Below are 19,722 nucleotides of genomic sequence, written 5' to 3'. Positions count from 1 at the left end.
ATTTGGGAGAAAACAGGCCTGGATCCAAATCTTTGCTCTACTCATTATGATGTGACCTTGGGCTTGATACTTGAGTTCCCTAAGCCTCGATGTTTGCATCTGTAAAATGGAGATAAAACCACCTCCTTCACAGAAATGAGGAAGACTACACAAGGTCACATATGAAAGAGCAGGCACATGCCGGGCACGGTGGCTCATGCCTGTAATCCCAGCACTTTGGGAGGCCGAGGCAGGCAGATCATGAGGTCAGGAGTTCAAGACCAGCCTGGCTAACATGGTGAAACCCTATCTCTACTAAAGATACAAAAAATTAAACGGGCATGGTGGCGCGTGCCTGTAATCCCAGCTACTCGGGAGGCTGAGGCAGGAGAATCGCTTGAACCCGGGAGGTGGAGGTTGCGGTGAGCTGAGATTGTGCCATTGCTCTCCAGCCTGGGCAACAAGAGTGAAACTTCATCTCAAAAAAAAAAAAAAGAAAGAAAAAGAAAAGAAAGAAAGAGCAGACACAGAGAAAGTATTTGAGTTCCCTAAGCCTCGAAGTTTGCATCTGTAAAATGGAGATAAAACCACCTCCTTTACAGAAATGAGGAAGACTACATGAGGTCACGTATGAAAGAGCAGGCACATGCGGGGCGCAGTGGCTCATGCCTGTAATCCCAGCACTTTGGGAAGGCTGACATGTGAACAAAACATTGCAAAACCTGAGGTTGGATTCTGTAATTGAAACATTTGCAAAGCGTTGCAGGAGCCGTAAGAGGAAGCATCCCATGCCAGGAGGGGTGGGAGTGCATCCCATGCCAGGAGACTGTGGTTGGTCAAGGCCTCACGGGAGGGCCCAGTCTGAATGAACAAGCAGGAGGAAGCTGCCACCTGTAGGGGGGTCAGGGAGAGGACGCCCCAAGCAGAGAGGACAGCCTGTGCAAGATACTGCAGATAAAAAAAAGAGCAAGGGCAAGGTCAGGGAATTACATGTAATTTGGTACAGCGGCTGCAAAGGGTATGCAGAGGTGGAACAGATTAGGCCCAAGAGGCAAGCAAGGGCTGCATACCAATGGGTTAGGCATTTATCACCCAAGTGAAAGGGAGGCAGCTGAGACATTTAACATTTAAGCTGTTTTCAAGTTTGGCACTCAGACAGATAACAGTTGGCAAGCAAAATGTGTCATGCAGGCCCCTAACAGACTTTCCCAAAGTGTGCTCTGTGGGATGTAATGCATCCTTTTTGGAGCTGGGGAAGGGAAGAGGTATGGTCACAGGTTTGGAGACCGCTCAGTTAGACAATATTCAGCAAGGCTGGAATGGTGGCTCACGGCCTTAGTCCCAGCTACCTGGGAGGCTGAGGCAGGAGAACTGCTTGAACCCAGGAGGTGGAGATTGCAGTGAGCCAAAATGGCACCACTGCACTCCAGCCTGGGCAACAGAGCAAGACTCTGTCTCAAAAAAAACAAAAACAAAAACAAAAAAACAGTATTAGGCAAGTTACAAGTTTCCTGACTGCAGGACTTTTCAGGGTGAACAGGGTGAATCACCAAGAGGGAGATACAGTTTTAGCATTTCCCAAACTAGAAGGCCTTTTCCTCAAGGACTATCTTGTAGGACTGGTGTTTTGCAGTACACACTTTAGGAACCACCAGCCCGAAATACCTCCCATTTATATGAAGTGCTCTGGGACCCTTCAAGTTTCTCTCTTCCTCATTTTCCTGTAAAGGTGAAGTTATGGTAGAGAGAGATTATTTTTCCAAGGGAAAATCGAGGCCTGTCCTAAAAAGTCACTTCAGGTCTAGCAACGAGTTCCTGACCTACTCAAAGATGCTGCTTCCTTCAAGGGCAAGTCCGTGCTCTACAGCCTGGTCCTTCCAGCCCTCCCTGATGACTGCGCCCACGGAGAGGCCAACCCTGGGTTATGACAATACTTGGGTTTTGAACTACTCGCATGGTCCAAATGATTCTTGTCTCCCCAACTAGAGTCTGGGCTTTACCTTTCTATCTTTGCATCCCTCAGGAGTACTTTGTTATTTTAACCTATCGCTTCATATTAATAATTTCTCTAATCAGAAACTATCGTTCCAGCTGGGCTCGGTGGCGCACACCTGTAATCCCAGCACTTCGGGAGGCTGAGGCGGGTGGATCATTTGAGGTCAGCAATTGGAGACCAGTCTGGCCAATGTGGTGAAACCCCGTCTCTACTAAAAATACAAAAATTAACCAGTGTGGTGGCCCATGCCTATAATCCCAGCTACTCGGGAGGCTGAGGCACAATAATTGCTTGAACCTGGGAGGTGGAGGCTGCAGAGAACTGAGATTGTGCCACTGCACTCCAGCCTGGGCAACAGAGCAAGACTCCAGCTCAAAAATAAAACAGGCCAGGCATGGTGGCTCACGCCTGTAATCCCAGCACTTTGGGAGGCTGAGAAGGGTGGATCACGAGGTCAGGAGATCGAGACTATCCTGGCTAACATGGTGAAACCCTGTCTCTACTAAAAATACAAAAAAAACTAGCTGGGCGTGGTGGTGGGCGCCTGTAGTCCGACCTACTCGGGAGGCTGAGACAGGAGAATGGTGTGAACCCGGGAGGCGAAGCTTGCAGTGAGCCGAGATCGCGCCACTGCACTCCAGCCTGGGCGACAGAGCGAGATTCCATCTCAAAAAAAAAGAAAAAATAAATAAATAAATAAATAAATAATCCTTCCACTATCTGCCAACTGAGGTAAGAGCAGCCAGGAGATGCCATTTATCAACCCTATTTTTGCCTCGTAGCAGTCTTACCAGGAATTGGTTTACTTTATGTCTACTTATCATTGAAACATAGAGTTATACAACCTTGCAGGTAAGCTTTTGGAGGTTTGGGACCTGCAATAACCAGCCTACTAGATTTCGCTTTGGATTTCCTGTCTTTATCAATGGTGTAAAACCTATGTCAAAGCAGCACAAAGTGTGAGACCAAAGCGTATGAAGCCAATGTGTCTGATTACCTCCACTTAGACCTGGAGGAGTGCTTACCTTGCCTTCCTGGTCCGGGTCCCTGCTGGGCCCTTGGTAGGGGGCCATGGATTCCCAAGTGACAACCACTGCGCTACTAGGTTGGAAAGAGATCTCCGGGAACCCTCTGTGGACACACTCTGCTGCTCGCTGAGTGATGGAGGGGGATAAGTCTTCTCGATAATAAACCTTCCCCAGGCCATCGGTCGTGTCCAAGTCCGCCAGGAAAGGGGCGACTGCACCAAATGTTGGTGGGAAGAGCCCGGGATGGGATTCTTTGGCCGGGGGTTCACTCGTAGCAATGATGCCATTTGTGGTGACCTGTACAAAACCAAGTGTGGTTAAAAGGAATATGCAGAAACAGGTCCTTTCTCAGTAAAACTGACCACCCACTCCCAGAATACTGTCACCAGTACCCATGCTATGTAAAATACAACAGAATCTGAGAAAGATACGAGCCTGAACTGCAGACCCCAGCATTCTTTTCTAGGCAAAATGGGCTGTGTGGAAAGCGAACAGGAGTCATTATTCAAATTCTATGAATTTACATGAAAAAGGGAGTAATCCCTCCCTACCAGGACTGCTAATTGGTGTGCGTACAAAAATGGCTAGGAGCCTGGGCATCAAAGTGAGATCCCATCTCTACACAAAAATACCAAAAATTAGCCAGGCTTGGTAGCTCAGACCTGTAGTCCCAGCTACTTGGGAGGCTGAGCTGGGAGGATGGCTTAAGCCCTGGGAGGTCAAAGCTGCAGTGAGCCATGATCATGCCACTGCACTCCAGCCTGGGTGACAGAGTGAACCCTTGTCTCAAAAAAAAAAAAAAAAAGAAAAGAAAAGAAAAATGGTTAAGGTCCAGCCCCCTCCTTTTAAGAAACCCACAATCCAGAAGGATAAGGGAAAGGACTGACACAAAGAGATGATGACACAATATAGTGTCAAGAAGCAAATCTGTATGGGGCATTATGGCATCACTAATTATTTTGAATAGTTTAATGTGTCAGGATAATAGCTAATATTTACTGAATACTTACCATATTCCAGGCATTTTACTAACATCTAATGCTCAGAAGAACCTCTTAAGACTAAGTACTACTGACCAGGCGTGGTGGCTCACGCCTGTAATCCCAGCACTTTGGGAGGCTGAGGTGGGCAGATCACAAGGTCAGGAGTTTAAGACCAGCCTGGCCAACATGGTGAAACACCGTCTCTACTAAAAATTCAAAAATTAGCTGGGCGTGGTGGCGGGCACCTGTAATCCCAGCTGCTCGGGAGGCTGAGGCAGGGGAATCACTTGAACCCAGGAAGTGGAGGTTGCAGTGAGCCGAGTTTGCGCCACTGCACTCCAGCCTGGGCAATAGAGCAAGACTCCGTCTCAGGTAAAAAAAAAAAAAAAAGACTAAGTACTACTGATATCCATATTTTTCTGATGGGGAAAATTAGGCAAATTCATCAATGTGTCCAAAGTTACCAAGTAATAAGTGGCAACACTGGGATTTGAACCCATGGAGTCCGACTCCAAAATTGGTCCTTTTCCAAAATCAGTCCTTTTAATTACTTCATGAATTGCCTTCTTGAAATCAGTTATAACTGCCTATTAAAAGATATCACTGGCTAGGTGTGGTGGCTCACGCCTGTAATCCCAGCACTTTGGGAGGCTGAGGCGGGTGGATCACCTGAGGTCAGGAGTTCAAGACCAGCCTGACCAACATGGCAAAACCCTTTCTCTAATAAAAATACAGTATTAGCCAGGCTTTGTGGCGCACACCTGTAATCCCAGCTACTCGTGAGGCTGAGGCAGGAGAATCGCTTGAGCCTGGGAGGCGGGGATTGCAGTGAGCCAAGATTGTGCATTGCACTCCAGCCTGGGCAATAAGAGACAAATTCCATTTCAAAAAAAAAAAAAAAAGATATCACTGTTCTTACTCAGCTAAAACCCATGCTCCTTGGGAAAATGGGAAGATGGCCCCTGAGATACTGTGGCAAACAGCCCCTTGGTGTGGGGGCACTCAGGCTCACCAATGAGGTCTAACACCCCCTCACTTTCTTGTTAGTGCACAATCCACTGATGACATGGAAGACCAAGCCAGTGATAGTTTTCCTTAGATAATCTGTGAATTGAAAGAAAAAATCCCCTAGCTGGGTGCGGTGGCTCACACCTGTAATCCCAACACTTTGGGAAGCGGAGGTGGGTGGATCACTTGAGGCCAGGAGTTCGAGACCAGCCTGGCCCATATGGCAAAACCCCGTCTCTACTAAAAATACAAAAAAAAATTAGCTGGGCGTGGTGGCAAGAGCCTGCAGTCCCAGCTACTTGGGAGACTGAGGTAGGAGAATCGCTTGAGCCCAAGAGGCGGAGGCTGCAATGAGCCGAGATTGCACTGATGCATTCCAGCCTGGGCAACGGAGCAAGATTGTCTCAAAAAAAAAACAAAAAGAAAAGAAAAAGAAAAAGATTCCCTAATCAAAAGGGAGAGATTTTGCAAATGGCACTTTATTTTGCTCTTTAAGGGCTGCAGATTGGAAAAACACGAATCCAGAATAGCAACCCTCAGTTGTTAGAAGGCCAGTGGATTTTCCAGGCCACTTATTTCCCTCCCCATCCCGCCCCCCCTCCTCCTCCCAGAGTCTTATCCCTCAGTCACTTCACACCTCATTACTAGAGGAGAGGGCAGGGACAGAAAAACAGAGAGGAACTAAAGACCAAACTCTAAACATGCCAAAAACTTGCTATTAATAAAAAGGCTCAATGTACAGAACTGATTGGCGCCCAGGTAAGGATTGGAACCAGAGCTCTGGGAGTGAAACGCAGACTTAACAAAACCTTCCCTTTTAACCACATGTTATGGGCTATTAACTCTTTGGGTGACATATTTTTACATCTTCACCTGGCACCAGCAAGGCTTTTCTAGAAGATACTGGCAGGCTGCAGAGAAGGCAGTCAGGCAAGGGGCTTCTTCCAGCCGGTCCCTCTGTCTCCCTTCCAGGGACCCAAACATCTCCCAGCACAAGCATCCCAGGGAGCTGCCGTGTGGGAGCGTGGGAAACGGCTCACTCTCTCAAGCCGCCAGAAGTTGGCAGTGAGCAGTTGGAAGTGTTCACAGGGAGGCCACATCCAGACAATTTAGTTTTAAAAAGCTGTTTTCCAGTGAAATTTAAATCAGTCCATTAATTTTGAAAACCCTCTCAGTGTCTTTTATTATTTGGAATCTAGGCATGGGAATATTTCTATTTTCACAAGGAATGTTTTAAGAGTCAGGTTTTAGGACAAATGTCATGCAGCACTGCCAATGCTTTGGACAACGGTCATATAACCCTCATTAGTATTTGCATTGGAAAATTATTTTTCAGCTAATTTTACTGAACATTCTACTCGATCGTCTGTGATAATGAAGAAAGATGACTTCAAAGATAAATGTAATGTGAAGAACAGCCAGAAGTTTCACTGGATTCTTAGCTTTAAACTTCTCCCTTGTAAACTTCATTTTCCTGGAAGTAACAGTTAATAGCAAAGTTGATGAACAATATTCCCGTCCACTTGGGTGCAAGTCTCATTTTGCAAAGTCTGTCAAATGCACGATGCTCCTATCAGCCTTGTTCCTTTTCTCCATCTTTTGAAAGTACCATTGGGCAATTCAACAGCAGAAGGGCAGGGAGCAAAAAGGGAAAGGACACAGGCACTCAGGCAGGAGGAGGCACAGACTCAGGCACAATCCCCAAGGGCACTGGGCTGGGGAGTCCTCGGGCCCATGAGACCACTGATGCCCAGGCCATCACCAATATTTGCTCAGTTGGTGAAGCCAGGAAACCTGGAAGTGGGTCCTGGTTCCTTCGTCTTTCTTACCACCCATGCTGCATGTCCTGTCTCCAACTACAGCAGGTCCTCAAATAACTTCATTGCATTCAATGTTGTTTTGTTACAACGTTGATGAGAAAAAAAATCTATTCCCGGCTGGAGCCGCTGTCTGTGTGGAGTGTCCGTGTTCTCCCCATGTCTGCATGGCTTTTCTCTGCGTACTCTGGTTTCCTTCCACATCCCAAAGCTATGCCAAAGTCGGGTGAACTGGCACGTCTAAACTGTCCGACTGTGAGTGAGTGTGGGTGTATGGGAACCCCCTTGCGATAGGACAGCATCCTGTCCAGGGTGGCTCCTGCCTGGCACACTGAGCTGCCGGGATGGGCTCCGGCCACCCTCCACTCTGAACTAGAATAAGCAGCTGGAAAATGAATGAATGAATGAATGAATACAAATTATCACAGAATGAAAATGCATTAAGTACGAGTAATCACCCAAATGCACACCAATAAATTATGCTGTACAAAAGCACTCAGCAAGCTGTCGGATTTGTGATTGTTTGTTTTTGAGCTTTGTGGGTCAGAAGTGTTGACAATGTTGCTTTGCAAACATTTCTTCCTTGATTGAACCCACCACCGTCATGACCTCCATTATTCACTGATTCATCAAAAATTGGGTAAATAATATCTTGGTTGTTTTTATTCATCTTAAATGTATGTATAGCTCACATTTATTTATTTCAATGTTTAATACTAGAAGTGTTTTGGGCTTCATGGGAAGTTTGGTGATGTGTTTCTGACCAGAAATAAGCCATAGGAACTTAAATGTTTCTGTCAATTACCCGACAGTCAAATCGGTTTAGTTATGCATTTTTAGCTTAAAGCCACAGTATCCAAGAACCTATCCACAATGTTAAGTGAGAAGTTACTGTATATGGCACTTTCTCCATCTCAGCTACCACCAGCACGACCCCGTCCAACCCGACCACCCCCTTAGTCACATGACTGGCCCTTCTTACCCTTATTCCTCAGCTGAAACAGTGCCTTCTCAGAGAGCTTCCTGGCATCCCCTCCAGTGGAAGCTCCCTCCACTCACTCCTTTCTCCCTTCCCTCACACCCCCAGCCCCTGATATGTCTTCTTCCTGCCTATTTGTAGATTCTGGCTTCTCTCCCCACTATGTGGTCATTTCTTCAGGGTCAGGGACTCCATTTGTCTTGGTCACCACGGTAGTTCCAGAGCTTACACATGGTCTGATACATACAAGTCTCCCCACTTCTTGACTTCCTCCAATATACGGGACAGGCAGGTTCAAAGCAGGATAAGACCTGTGCGCCCAGGTTATTTTAGAAATAAGGCCTGAGGGCGAGCTCAGTTGTAAGTGATACGAAGGGTCAGAGAACTGTGCATTACTGCCATTCTTGCCACTGGAGTAAAATGCCAATTACTAAAATAAAAAGTGCATAACTTGAATTCAGTCATGTCTCCAGATCTAACTGCCAGTTTATAGGAAATACAGGAGACAGAAGAACATGCTAATGGACACAATGGGATGCAATCAGCAAAATCCAGAATATAAAACACTAAAATGGAGAAATACCTAGTTTCTTGAACAAATAAATTTTAAAGAAAAAAAAAGAGCTGGGGGTTGGGGGAAGATCTGTAGATTTTAAAAGTTCTAAGAGGCAGTTAGACAAGGTGCCTTGCTCCTATAATCCCAGTACTTTGGGAGGCGAAGGCGGGCAGATCACTGTGGTCAGGAGCTCAAGAGCAGCCTGGCCAACATGGTGAAACCCTGTCTCTACTAAAAATACAAAAATTAGCTTGGTGTGTTAGCAGGTGCTTGTAATCCCAGCTACTTGGGAGGCTGAGGCAGGAGAATTGCTTGAACCCGGGAGGTGGAGGTTGCAGTGAGCCGAGACCACGTCATTGCACTCCAGCCTGGGCTACAAGAGCAAAACTCCATCTCAAAACAAAAGTCCTAAGAGACACGTCTACCAAATGCAATGTGTGGGCTTTGTCTGGGCCCTGATTTAAACCAAACAACTGAAAAGCAAAATAAAACATTTCATGAAACCATTTGCACATTGGACAATATTAAGGAATTATCATTTCTTAAAAGTATGATCATGATTTTACTATTTTGTTTTTTTAAAGAATCTTTTTTTTTTTTTTTTGAGACAGAGTCTCACTCTGTCACCCAGGCTGGAGTGCAGTGGTGCAGTCTCAGCTCACTGCAACCTCTACCCCCTTGGTTCAAGCGATTCTCCTGCCTCAGCCTCCCGAGTAGCTGGGACTACAGGTGTGTGCCACCACACCTGGCTAATTTGTGTATTTTTAGTGGAGACAGGGTTTCACCATGTTGGCCGGGCTGGTCTGGAACTCCTGAGTTCAAGCGATCCGCCTGCCTCGGCCTCCCAAAGTGCTAGGATTATAGGTATGAGCCACCGTGCTCAGCCTAAAGAGTCTTTTCTTTTGAGGTACACTCTGAAACATTTACAAAAAGATGAAATATTTGTGATTTGCTTAAAAATAATTCAGTTTGGGGATGGGGAGGGAACATTAGGAATAAGTGAGGACATTAATGAAAGAAGATTAGTCTCAAATTGGTACTTGTTGGAGCTGGTAATGGATACATGGGAGTTCATTATATTTTTGAGTATATTTGAAATTTTTCATAATAAAAGTTTATTTTGTAAAAACATATAACGGGTCTGGTGCGGTGGCTAACCACACCTGTAATTCTAGCTACTGGGGAGGCTGAGGCATGAGAATCACCTGAATCCGGGGGGTGGAGGTTGCAGTGAGTCAAGATCATGCCACTGCACTCCAGCCTGGGTAACAGAGTGAGACTCCATCTCAAAAAATAAAAAGAATAAAAAATAAAAAACATATAACAAACTTGATTGATCTGAAGTTCAGCAAAGAAAGGCAAATGGCTCTAATAGATAAGCCAAGACTAACGTTCTCTGTCAGTAGGGCCTACAGCTCATTGTCCTTGTTTTTGTCTGGTTTTGTTTTTCCAGGTTTATTGAGGTATAACTGACAAACAGAAGTGTATAAGTTTAGGGTGTACAACGTGATTTGATACAGGTATATGTTGTGAAATGAATACCACAATCAAGTTGGTTAACAAAGCTATCACAGATAGCCGTGATAGATCAATGGGACAGAACTAAGAGCCCAGAGGTGAACCCACACATTTACGGTCAACTAGCGTTTGACAAGGCCACCAAGAACACACAGTGAGACAAGGTAGTCTCTCCAATAAACAGTGCTGGGAAAATTGGATATCCTCCTGCAAAAGAATGAAAATGGACGCCCATTTTATAGCACTCACAGAAATTAACTCACAATGGATTGAAGAATTAAACGTAAGACCTGAAACTATAAAACTCCTAGAAGAAAACATTAAGGATAAAGCTCCTTGATATTGATCTTGACAATAATATTTTGGACATGACACCAAAAGCACAAGCAACAAAAGCAAAAATGAAGAAGCGGGACTCCTTCACTGTCCTTTTTGTGTTGGCGAAGATCCACTTTATTATTTTATTTGTATTGATGCATCATATTTGTACATATTTATGGGGTACATGTGGAGTATATATTTTGATACCTGCATACAATGTGTAATGATTAAATCAGGATAATTAGGAAATCCACCATCTCAAACATTTATCATTTCTTTGCATTGGGAACATTTCAAATCTTCCTTTCTAACTATTTTGAAATATACAATATTGGTTAACTATAGTCACTCTACTCTGCTGTCAAACACTAGAACTTATTCCTTCTATCGAACTGTATGTTTGTACCCATTAACCAACCTCTTTTCATCCCATACCCCACCCTTCCCAGCCTCTGGTAACCATCATTCCACTCTCTACGTCCATCCCTCATGGTCTTTGAATTTCTTCCTTCTCCAGACTTTCCTACCACTGCCACTGCCCTCCTAGGGACACAGGAGTGTTCGTTGCCCTGGGCACGTTAGACCACATTAATGAGTAGAAGGTGGTGCTGGTAAAAAAAGATTTTGTAATTAAAACTAATCAAAAGTTACAGAGCCTGAGGCACCCCATACAGTGCCCTGAGTCCAGAAAAAAAAAAAAGCATGAAGCGTAAGTATTGCACAGTAGTTACCAGTATCACTTTCTGTTCACTACATTTGTACTAGTTTAAAAAGTACACGGGGCCAGGCACGGTGGCTTATGCCTATAATACCAGCACTTTGGGAGGCCAAGGCAGGTGGATCACCTGAGGTCAGGAGTTTGAGACCAGCCTGACCAACATGGTGAAATCCCATCTCTACTAAAAATACAAAAATTAGCCAGGCATGGTGGTGGGTGCCTGTAATCCCAGCTACTCAGGAGGCTGAGGCAGGAGAATCGTTTAAACCCGGGAGGCAGAGGTTGCAGCGAGCCGAGATTGCACCACTGCACTCCAGCCTGGGCGACAGAGAGAGATTCCATCTCAAAAAAGTACATGGATGATGGGACCACACTTTAGTTTTTATGAATGTTGGTGAGTAAAAGGCTAGAGGAGAAATGTGCCAGAAAAAAATTTTAGATTTGCTTTTAATTCTCCAAACTCTCCATGGTGTCTCTCCTAGTTAACACTACATGCTTTTGGATCTATATGATTCCCTCCTTCTTGAAACTTCCTCAGCTGGGCGTGGTGGCTCACGCATGTAATCCCAGCACTTTGGGAAGCTGAGGTGGGCGGATCACCTGAGGTCGGGAGTTTGAGCCCAGCCTGGCCAACATGGTGAAACTCTGTCTCTACTAAAATTACAAAAATTAGCCTGGGGTGGTCATGCACACCTGTAATCCCAGCTACTCAGGAGGCTGAGGGTGCAGTGAGCCAAAATCTCGCCACTGCACTCCAGTCTGGGCAACAGAGTAAGACTGAAGGAAAGAAGGAAAGAAAGAAAGAAGGAAAGAAAGCGAGAGAGGAAAAGAAAAAAGAAAAAGAAAAAAAGAAAAAGAAAACCTCGAAAAACCTTCTTGATAATCCTCAGCTCATGTGCTTGGCAAAGTCTCATTTTCCCTTGTGAAGGCTTTCTGACCTCCCAACCAGGGTTTATCACATGTTTCTTTCTGTCTGCCCCTCTCTTTAAGTTTGCAATTGGCATCTTAGATCCCTCACTTAGGGATCCTGACTCCCAATGGCAGCAGCACGTTCCTTGCTGCATTGATCATATCGCAAAACCCTCATGGGGTGAATGCATTTCTGAGAAAGCCCATCTGAATCACTGAGAGTGCTGCTGATGATAATAATGTAATATTATCATCTTAGGGTAACTTAAGGTAACCAAATATTGCCTGGGTGAGGTTCTTTGAGAATTTGCATTAAGGAGTAAAAACTTCTTTACTGAAAAACAGCTATTTCCAGCATGTTGAGCAATGTAAATATTTCCCTGAAATACTGCTTACAACATCAGTTCACACTGAGAAAAAGTTCCTTTAGCAAAGTTAAACTTCAGCTCACTATGTGGCTAGTAAAACTAAATGCCCCTTTACAGAACCATGTCTTCCCACTCACCCCAAGAAACACAACAAACAATACGGCTTTTCATCCAGCTGCCCTAGGGCAGAGCATGTCAATTAGATCACAAAAAAACCCAGGGTGAAAATGCCAAGTACCACATGGGTAACAGCTGGAACCACTTATGTACAATTGTTTCAACCAACTGACAAGAAGGGGATGGACAGAGCACCTAACTTATAATGGGAGGGTGTTTCCCATCTTAGAAAGCACTTCCTGTCTCATTTCATCTTTAACGTGAACTTTCAGACAGCACGAATCACTGGAGAAAGTCTACATGCAGATGCTCAATAAATTTAAAATTTCTGTTAGATTTCTTATGTCCAAATACACCCTGAAAAAGTGAAACAACAGCCATTGGTGGAGGGGCTTAGATGAGCCTAGTAACAGTCCCCAGGGCAGAAAGCGGCCTGCAATAGTCTTGGGGGAGCCTTCTCCAAAACGTGTGTTTAGAGAATACTTGAGGTAGAAACAAGTAAGAAACAAACAGGGTCCTTTTACAAACACAAATCGCTGTACTGAGAAGACAGTGAAACTTGCAAAAGCAAACTCCATGGGTGAGAGGCAGCAGGAACTTAAAATAATTTAACATAAAGAGTGGAAACGCAGCAAACATGGGCTGTCACCTAATGTTGAGGTCCTTTACTAAGGCTCTTTTTATCTTTTAAAATTTCATATGACAGGCATTTAGTACAACCATCCCTCTTTTCGCATACTTGAAACAGACAAGGAAATGACAAGGGATTTTAATTTAGCTTTAATGTCACACAACCAGCAAGTGATAGAACCAAGATCGGAACCCACATCTGTTGGAGTCCATAACCCGTACTCTTTCTGTTACACTGGCTGCCTAGCTTAGAGACACTGAGGGCAAAAGTCAGGCAAGTTGCAATGTTTTTTGGGATGGCTTCAAAGTTAGTGACTGAGCAGCTACAAAAAGCTGGAAAACAAAATGAGTCCAAAAAAAAGTAAAACACAAAAAGGAAGTCCAGAAAATAGGCAAGTCCAGGACACAATCAAGGTGGAGACTGATTAAGTTCAGCCTAGAGCCCACAGGTGGATCTGAGCCTAATCCGTTTGCAAGGCGCTTTACAGTTTACAAAGTGTTTTTACTTTAGTTATCTCATTAAACCTAGTAAAGATTAATAACATTTTCATTCTTCGTTTGAGGAAAAAATGAGTTTCAGTTTATATAACTTGCCTAAGATCAAACACTAGAAGTCCCAGAACAAAACTCCAAGTCCAAATTGCAAGTGATCCCCATTAACCCCACAGAAGAAATGACTCTGGCATGAAATAGAAATAGAAACAAAAGGATTAGTAAATAAAGCTTAGGGACAATCTAAGGATTACTGGAAAGGGGTCCCGATCCAGACCCTCAGAAAGGGTTCTTGGATCTTGCACAAGAAAGAATTCAGGGCAAGTCCCTAAAGTGAAAGCAAGTTTATTAAGAAAGTAAAGGAATAGAAGAACAGCGGCCGGGCGCGGTGGCTCACGCCTGTAATCCCGGCACTTTGGAAGGCCGAGACAGGTGGATCACGAGGTCAAGAGATCGAGACCATCCTGGCCAACATGGTGAAACCCCGTCTCTACTAAAAATACAAAAATTAGCTGGGTGTGGTGGTACGCACCTGTAGTCCCAGCTACTTGGGAGGCTGAGGTAGTAGAATTGCTTGAACCCAGGAGGCGGAGGTTGCAGTGAGCAGAGATCACACCACTGCACTCCAGCCTGGTGACAGAGTGAGACTCAGTCTCAAAAAAAAAAAAAGAATCGTTACTCCATAGACAGAGCAGCCCCAAGGGCTGCTAGTAGCCCATTTTCATGGCTATTTCTTGATGATATGCTAAACAAGGGGTGGATTATTCATGCCTCCCCTTTTTAGACCATATAGGGTAACTTTCTGATGTTGCCATGGCATTTACAAACTGTCATGGCGCTGGTGGGAATGTAGTAGTGAGGATGACCAGAGGTCACTCTCATCGCTGTCTTGATTTTGATGGGTTTTGGTGGGCTTCTTTACTGCAACCTGTTTTATCAGGAAGGTCTTCATGACCTGTATCTTGTGCTGACCTCCTATCTCATCCTTTGATTTAGAATGCCTTAACCATCAGGGAATGCAGTCCAGTAGGTCTCAGCCTCATTTTACCCAGCGCCTGTTCAAGATGGAGTTGCTCAGTTCACATGCCTCTGACACAAGGGTAATAGAGATGAGTCAACATTTTCAACTTAATCCAGTTAATGTTCAAGTGACTTTGGATCAGTTACCCCTCTCTTCTGCAGAAAATTTCTACCTGAGATTACTTTCCAACATTTAAAAATGATTGGGGCTTTTCCAATGGTAGTGGGTTATCTGAACTTATTAGCATTAGTATCACTAAAGTTGATATACAACCCCGCAGGCTAAATTTGACCGGCAAAAAAAAAAAAATTGTTGGGTTCTTTAAATTTTAACTATGGGTCTGTCTATCAAAGAAGTAGCCCTCGAGGATGCAACACCAAGGGCCTTGGGGTGTGAGACCCCCAATCTCTGGGGAGACACATGTTTCTCCTTAACAACCTGAATATAGATATCAGAAGTTTACCTGTGGCAACTGGAGCCTAGTACTGTATTACACAAATTCCTTAACTTAAACATAAAAAATTACAGGAAAAGAGTTAAGCATTTATCTGCCTTTCCAGAAGGAACAGTATATCAGTGTTACCCAAAAGTCATGGCTGATGAGGAAAACCTCTTTACAGAATATGCCAGCTAATAAATGCAGAAAGAATGACAGAAATAAGCAACCAGCAAAACAAAATAAAACAGCATCCGGCAACCTTTAATTTAATTACTGTTTCAGGCAAAGATTATTAATAGATGCTAAAACTGTTAGGTGAAAGGTTGGTGGGCAAGGAAATAGATGATAAGGCCAAAGTGAGTGTCACCCCATAGCTCAGTTGCTGCTCACCTGGGGAAAAATATAACTTCACAGGCATGATCTGGCTGTAATCTCCTTAACACCAGGTATTAATCTTAGCGTGGCAAGCCAAGCAATAATCAGACATCACTTGCCTGCTAATGTTATCCAATGTGAAAAATACAGCTTCATTTATGAAGGATTCTTCTCTTTTTTTTTTTGAGACAAAGTCTCAGTCTCACTCTGTTTCCCAGGCTGAGTGCAATGGCGCGATCTCGGCTTACTGCAACCTCCACCTCCCAGGCTCAAGAGATTCTCCTGCCTCAGCCTCCTGAGTAGCTGAGATTACAGGTGCACGCCACCACACCTGGCTGGTTTTTGTATTTTTAGTAGAGATGAGGTTCCACCATGTTGGCCAGGCTGGTCTCATTTATGAAGTATTCTTGTTGAGAGATGATGCCCTTCTCAACAATAAAAAAAAAAAAAAAAAACGATTTTTTTTTTTAATGACCAAAGGATTTGAACAGGCATTTCTCCAAAGAAGAAACACAAATGGCCAATGAGCACATGAAGATTCTCAACGTCATTAGCCATCAGAGAGATGCAAATCAGATTCACAACACAGCACTTCACACCCACTGGGATGGCCATAAATCAAAAAGTCAGAAATAAGAAATGTTGGTGAGGATGTCGAGAAATCGGAACCCTCATATATCGTTGGTGGGAATGTCAGATGGTGCTGTCACTTTGGAAAACACTTTGACAATTCCTCAAAATATTAAACACAGAGTTACCATATGACCCAGGAATTCCAGTACTAGGTATATACCCCAAAGAAATGAAACTTATGTCTACACATTTGCATGTATACCTCTTCTAGAAATGCAGTTTGTCTCAAAGACACCTTTTTATGGCCGATTTGTCTTAATCAGGCTGAAACAAAGTCCTCACTTGCATTTGGTCAGCAAGCCTCTGAAGTCTCTTTTGATCCACATCAGGTCTCCCTCCTTTTTCCCCACCGTGCCATTTATTTGTTGAAGAAAATGATAATCTTTTAAAGTTAAATCGTGTCAGCCATCTACTTAGAAATCTCTAATGGCTGGGCATGGTGGCTCACGCCTGTAATCCCAACACTTTGGGAGGCCGAGCCGGGCGGATCACCTGAGGTCAGGAATTAGAGACCAGCCTGACCAACATGGAGAAACCCCGCCTCTACTAAAAATACAAAATTAGCCAGGCATGGTGGTGCGCGCCTGTAATCCCAGCTACTCGGGAGGCTGAGGCAGGAGAATCTCTTGAACCTGGAAGGCGGAGGTTGTGGTGAGCTAAGATTGAGCCACTGCACTCCAGCCTGGGCAACAGAGCAAGACTCTGTCTCAAAAAAAAAAAAAAGAAAAGAATAACCAAAAACTGATATTTAGCATTTCCTTTAATTATGAATGCAGGCAACAAAGCAGTCACTAATAGAAGTCACAGATCTTTTCATATCATATCATAGTTGCTGCATGTGTCTCAGAATATTGCTTACGATCTTCAAAGTTCAATCATTACCTGCCCTTGGATCCACTGCTACACCTTATTATTTAATGTTGTTAAAAGTAAGCGTATAGGCCAGGCCTGGTGGCTCACGCCTGTAATCCCAGCACTTTGGGAGGCGGAGGTGGGTGGATCACGAGGTCAGGAGTTCCAGACCAGCCTGGTCAACATGGTGAAATCCCGTTTATACTAAAAATGCAAAAATTAGCCAGGCATGGTGGTGCGTGCCTATAGTCCCACCTACTCAGGAGGCTGAGGCAGGAGAATCGCTTGAACCTGGGGGGTGGAGGTTACAGTGAGCCAAGATCTTGCCACTGCACTCCAGCTTGGGCAACAGAGTGAGACTTCATCTCAAAAAAAAAGAAAAAAAAGTAAGCATATATTGGGCCAGGCATGGTGGCTCATGCCTGTAATCCCAGCACTTTGGGAGGCTGAGGCAGGCAGATCATCTGAGGTCAGGAGTTCAAGACTAGCCTGGCCAACATGGTGAAACCATGTCTCTACTTAAAATACAAAAATTAGCCAAGTATGGTGGCAGTCATCTGTAATCCCAGCTACTCAGGAGGCTGAGGCAGGAGAATCACTTGAACCCGGGAGGTGGAGGTTACAGTGAGTTGTGCCACTAAACTCCAGCCTGGGGGATAGAGAGAGACTCTGTCTCCAAAAAAAAAAAAAAAAAAAAAAAAAGTAAGCATATAAGCATATATAGTACATAAGAGCATAAGATGTGTGTTTTTTTAATATTTTGATCTGTATTTCAACATAATTGCCTTCCTTGGTCATCTTGTGGATTTTATTTTATGCATTTAAAACTGTATACTGCCCAGCGTGGTGGCACTCGCCTGTGGTCCCAGCTACTCAGGAGGCTGAGGCCAGAGGACAGCTTGAGCCAGGGAGTTGGAGGCTGCAGTGACCCAAGATCACGCCACTGCACCCAGCCTGGGCAACAGAGCAAGACCTCGTCTCTTTAAAAACTAAAATAAAAGTGTTATACTGAAAAGGGATCTACAGGCTTCACCAGTGTCCAAAGAGGCCAGGGCAGTCAACCAACAAGGGGGAGGGCTCTTTGTGGATCCAGACTTGAAGGGCTCATTCGTTTTAGGCAAAGCCTACAAGTTCCACGTGAGTGTTGTCTAAGGCGCAGTGTGCCCAGGCCAGACCGGGAGCACAGCCATTTCACGGGCAGGACAGGCTGCAGCCGCTGCATTTGCAGTTCCAACCCCCTTCCCCCCACCAACCCCCCACACTTCTGGAATGCACACAAGCCTTATATGAAATCCACATGGTGCCTGGGCCGAGGAAGGCAGCGGCACGAAAGGACTTCAACAAGTTGACAGCGCCCCCAGGCCCGGCCAGTCCCGGGGAGGCTCCAGGGAGCTGTAGGTCATCTGGTCCCGCTCCTCGTTTGGGGCCTCCGTGGTGACAATGTCTGGCCACAGGAAATGGGATCACTGGGAGCCCTGTGTTTCCCGCTCTGGACTCTGGACTCTGAAACGAGCCCAACTGGAAAGCAGCATCACTGCCAAGACACATCCGGAGTCCACACACAAATACAGGAGGCTGCCGGCGAAACTCTCCCGCAGCCACAAGAGTCCCGGGGCCCGCGCGCAGGCTACGACCCAGCTCCGGCTCTTGCCCTGCGGAGGTTCCGCGCGAGAACCTGGCTCCACCCGGGACCGGTCAGGTCCTAGCCCCGAAGGGACTGGACAGCCGAGGGACGCGGACTGACCTCCCTGCGGCGATGCAGCCCACAGCCGCCGGGGAGGAAGCTCCGCGGGGTCCATGGGTGCCGGGGTCACGGCCTGGGGCGCGCGGAGCCACCCAGATCCCGCGAGCCGCTCTTCGAAGAGCAGGGACCAGGTCGGGGAGACCTTCGCGGACCCTGCAGAGGCGGGAGACCCTGCGCCGTGCCAGGTGCCCCGGCGGCCAGCGGGTCCCGGTCCCCGCCTGCGACGCCCACGTCCGTCCGGCTCCACCGGCGCCCCCGGCCCGTCGCGCCCTGCAGCCCCTCGCCCGCCCTCCCGGGGCTCACTCACGTAGACTGAGTCGATGTCGGATATGTCGTAGAAGCGGAGCGCCCCACTCAGCTCCAGGGCAGGGGAGACGAGGTCGTCCCCGTCCTCCAGCTCCAGGTCCCCCTGTTCGGGGCCGAAGGGGAAGAGCTCCTGGCGGCTCAGGCAGCCCACAGGCCCCGCCAGCAGCAGCGGCAGCAGCAGCGCCCGCGTCCACGCAGCCCGGATCCGGCTTCTCGAGGCCAACATGTTCCCGAACTGCGGTCCCGCAAACCCGGTCCCGCGGCCAGGGCAGAGGAAGGCGGGGATGTAACCGGACGCCCCTGGCAGCCCCCTCGCCTCCCGCCTCCCGGCGTTCCCACCCCGGGAAATAGGGGAGGGGAGCGGAGGGGAGAGGGGAGGGCCCCGCCCCGTCCAGCGGGCGCGCCGCGGGGCAGCCCAATGGCCGCGAGGGGGAGGGCGAGGGGCGAAGCCGAACCTCCCGCCGTGGGCCCCGGTGCCTGCGATTCTCGAAACCAGCCCGACTCCCAGCGAACGGCGCCTCCGGGAGGGGGAGCAGAGCGCGGGACCCGCACCGTGGTCCTCTGATTAGGGTTGGGTCGTGGAGAGCCGGCGACGTGGAAACGCTCCGGATTCAGGAACGGCGCCCACCCCATTGCCGCTCGGCCGCGTCCGGGGTCCAGTTCGCTTGACCCTGGTAGGAAGACCGGGTGGGAGCTGGGAATGAGCCAAGGGACCGAGCCACCAGCACGTTCATGGGCTCATCCACCCATTCACTGCGCGTTTTTGAGTGCCTGATCCTGTGCTCCGTACCGTGGAGGTTCGCCAGGAAACGGGGTCTCACCCTCCGAGGCAAAGTCACCAGTGTACAACACAAGCCAGTGTCAGATGGGGGCCCCAAGTCATCAAGGACATTAGGGCTGGAAAAACTGGCGGGGAAAGCTGCAGGTGGGACG

At 46.7% G+C, this 19,722-nt stretch overlaps 1 protein-coding gene across 1 annotated transcript in view; it reads right to left on the bottom strand.

Moving 5' to 3' along the window:
* The window catches only part of NID1 (nidogen 1), an 89,401-nt gene extending 70,108 nt beyond the window's left edge, over window positions 1-19,293 (bottom strand). Inside the window, exons 1-2 of the mRNA XM_024251211.3 lie at window positions 18,791-19,293; window positions 3,001-3,300 (exon numbers count right to left, since the gene is read on the bottom strand). Coding sequence (XP_024106979.2) covers window positions 3,001-3,300; window positions 18,791-19,015 — 525 coding nt within the window. The 5' untranslated portion in view covers window positions 19,016-19,293. The remainder of the gene's footprint in view (window positions 1-3,000; window positions 3,301-18,790) is intronic.
* Window positions 19,294-19,722: the final 429 nt, after the last annotated feature.

Source organism: Pongo abelii, chromosome 1 (assembly GCF_028885655.2).
Source record: "Pongo abelii isolate AG06213 chromosome 1, NHGRI_mPonAbe1-v2.0_pri, whole genome shotgun sequence".
Classification (NCBI taxonomy): domain Eukaryota; kingdom Metazoa; phylum Chordata; class Mammalia; order Primates; family Hominidae; genus Pongo; species Pongo abelii.
This window is presented reverse-complemented; position numbering and strand designations above follow the sequence as displayed.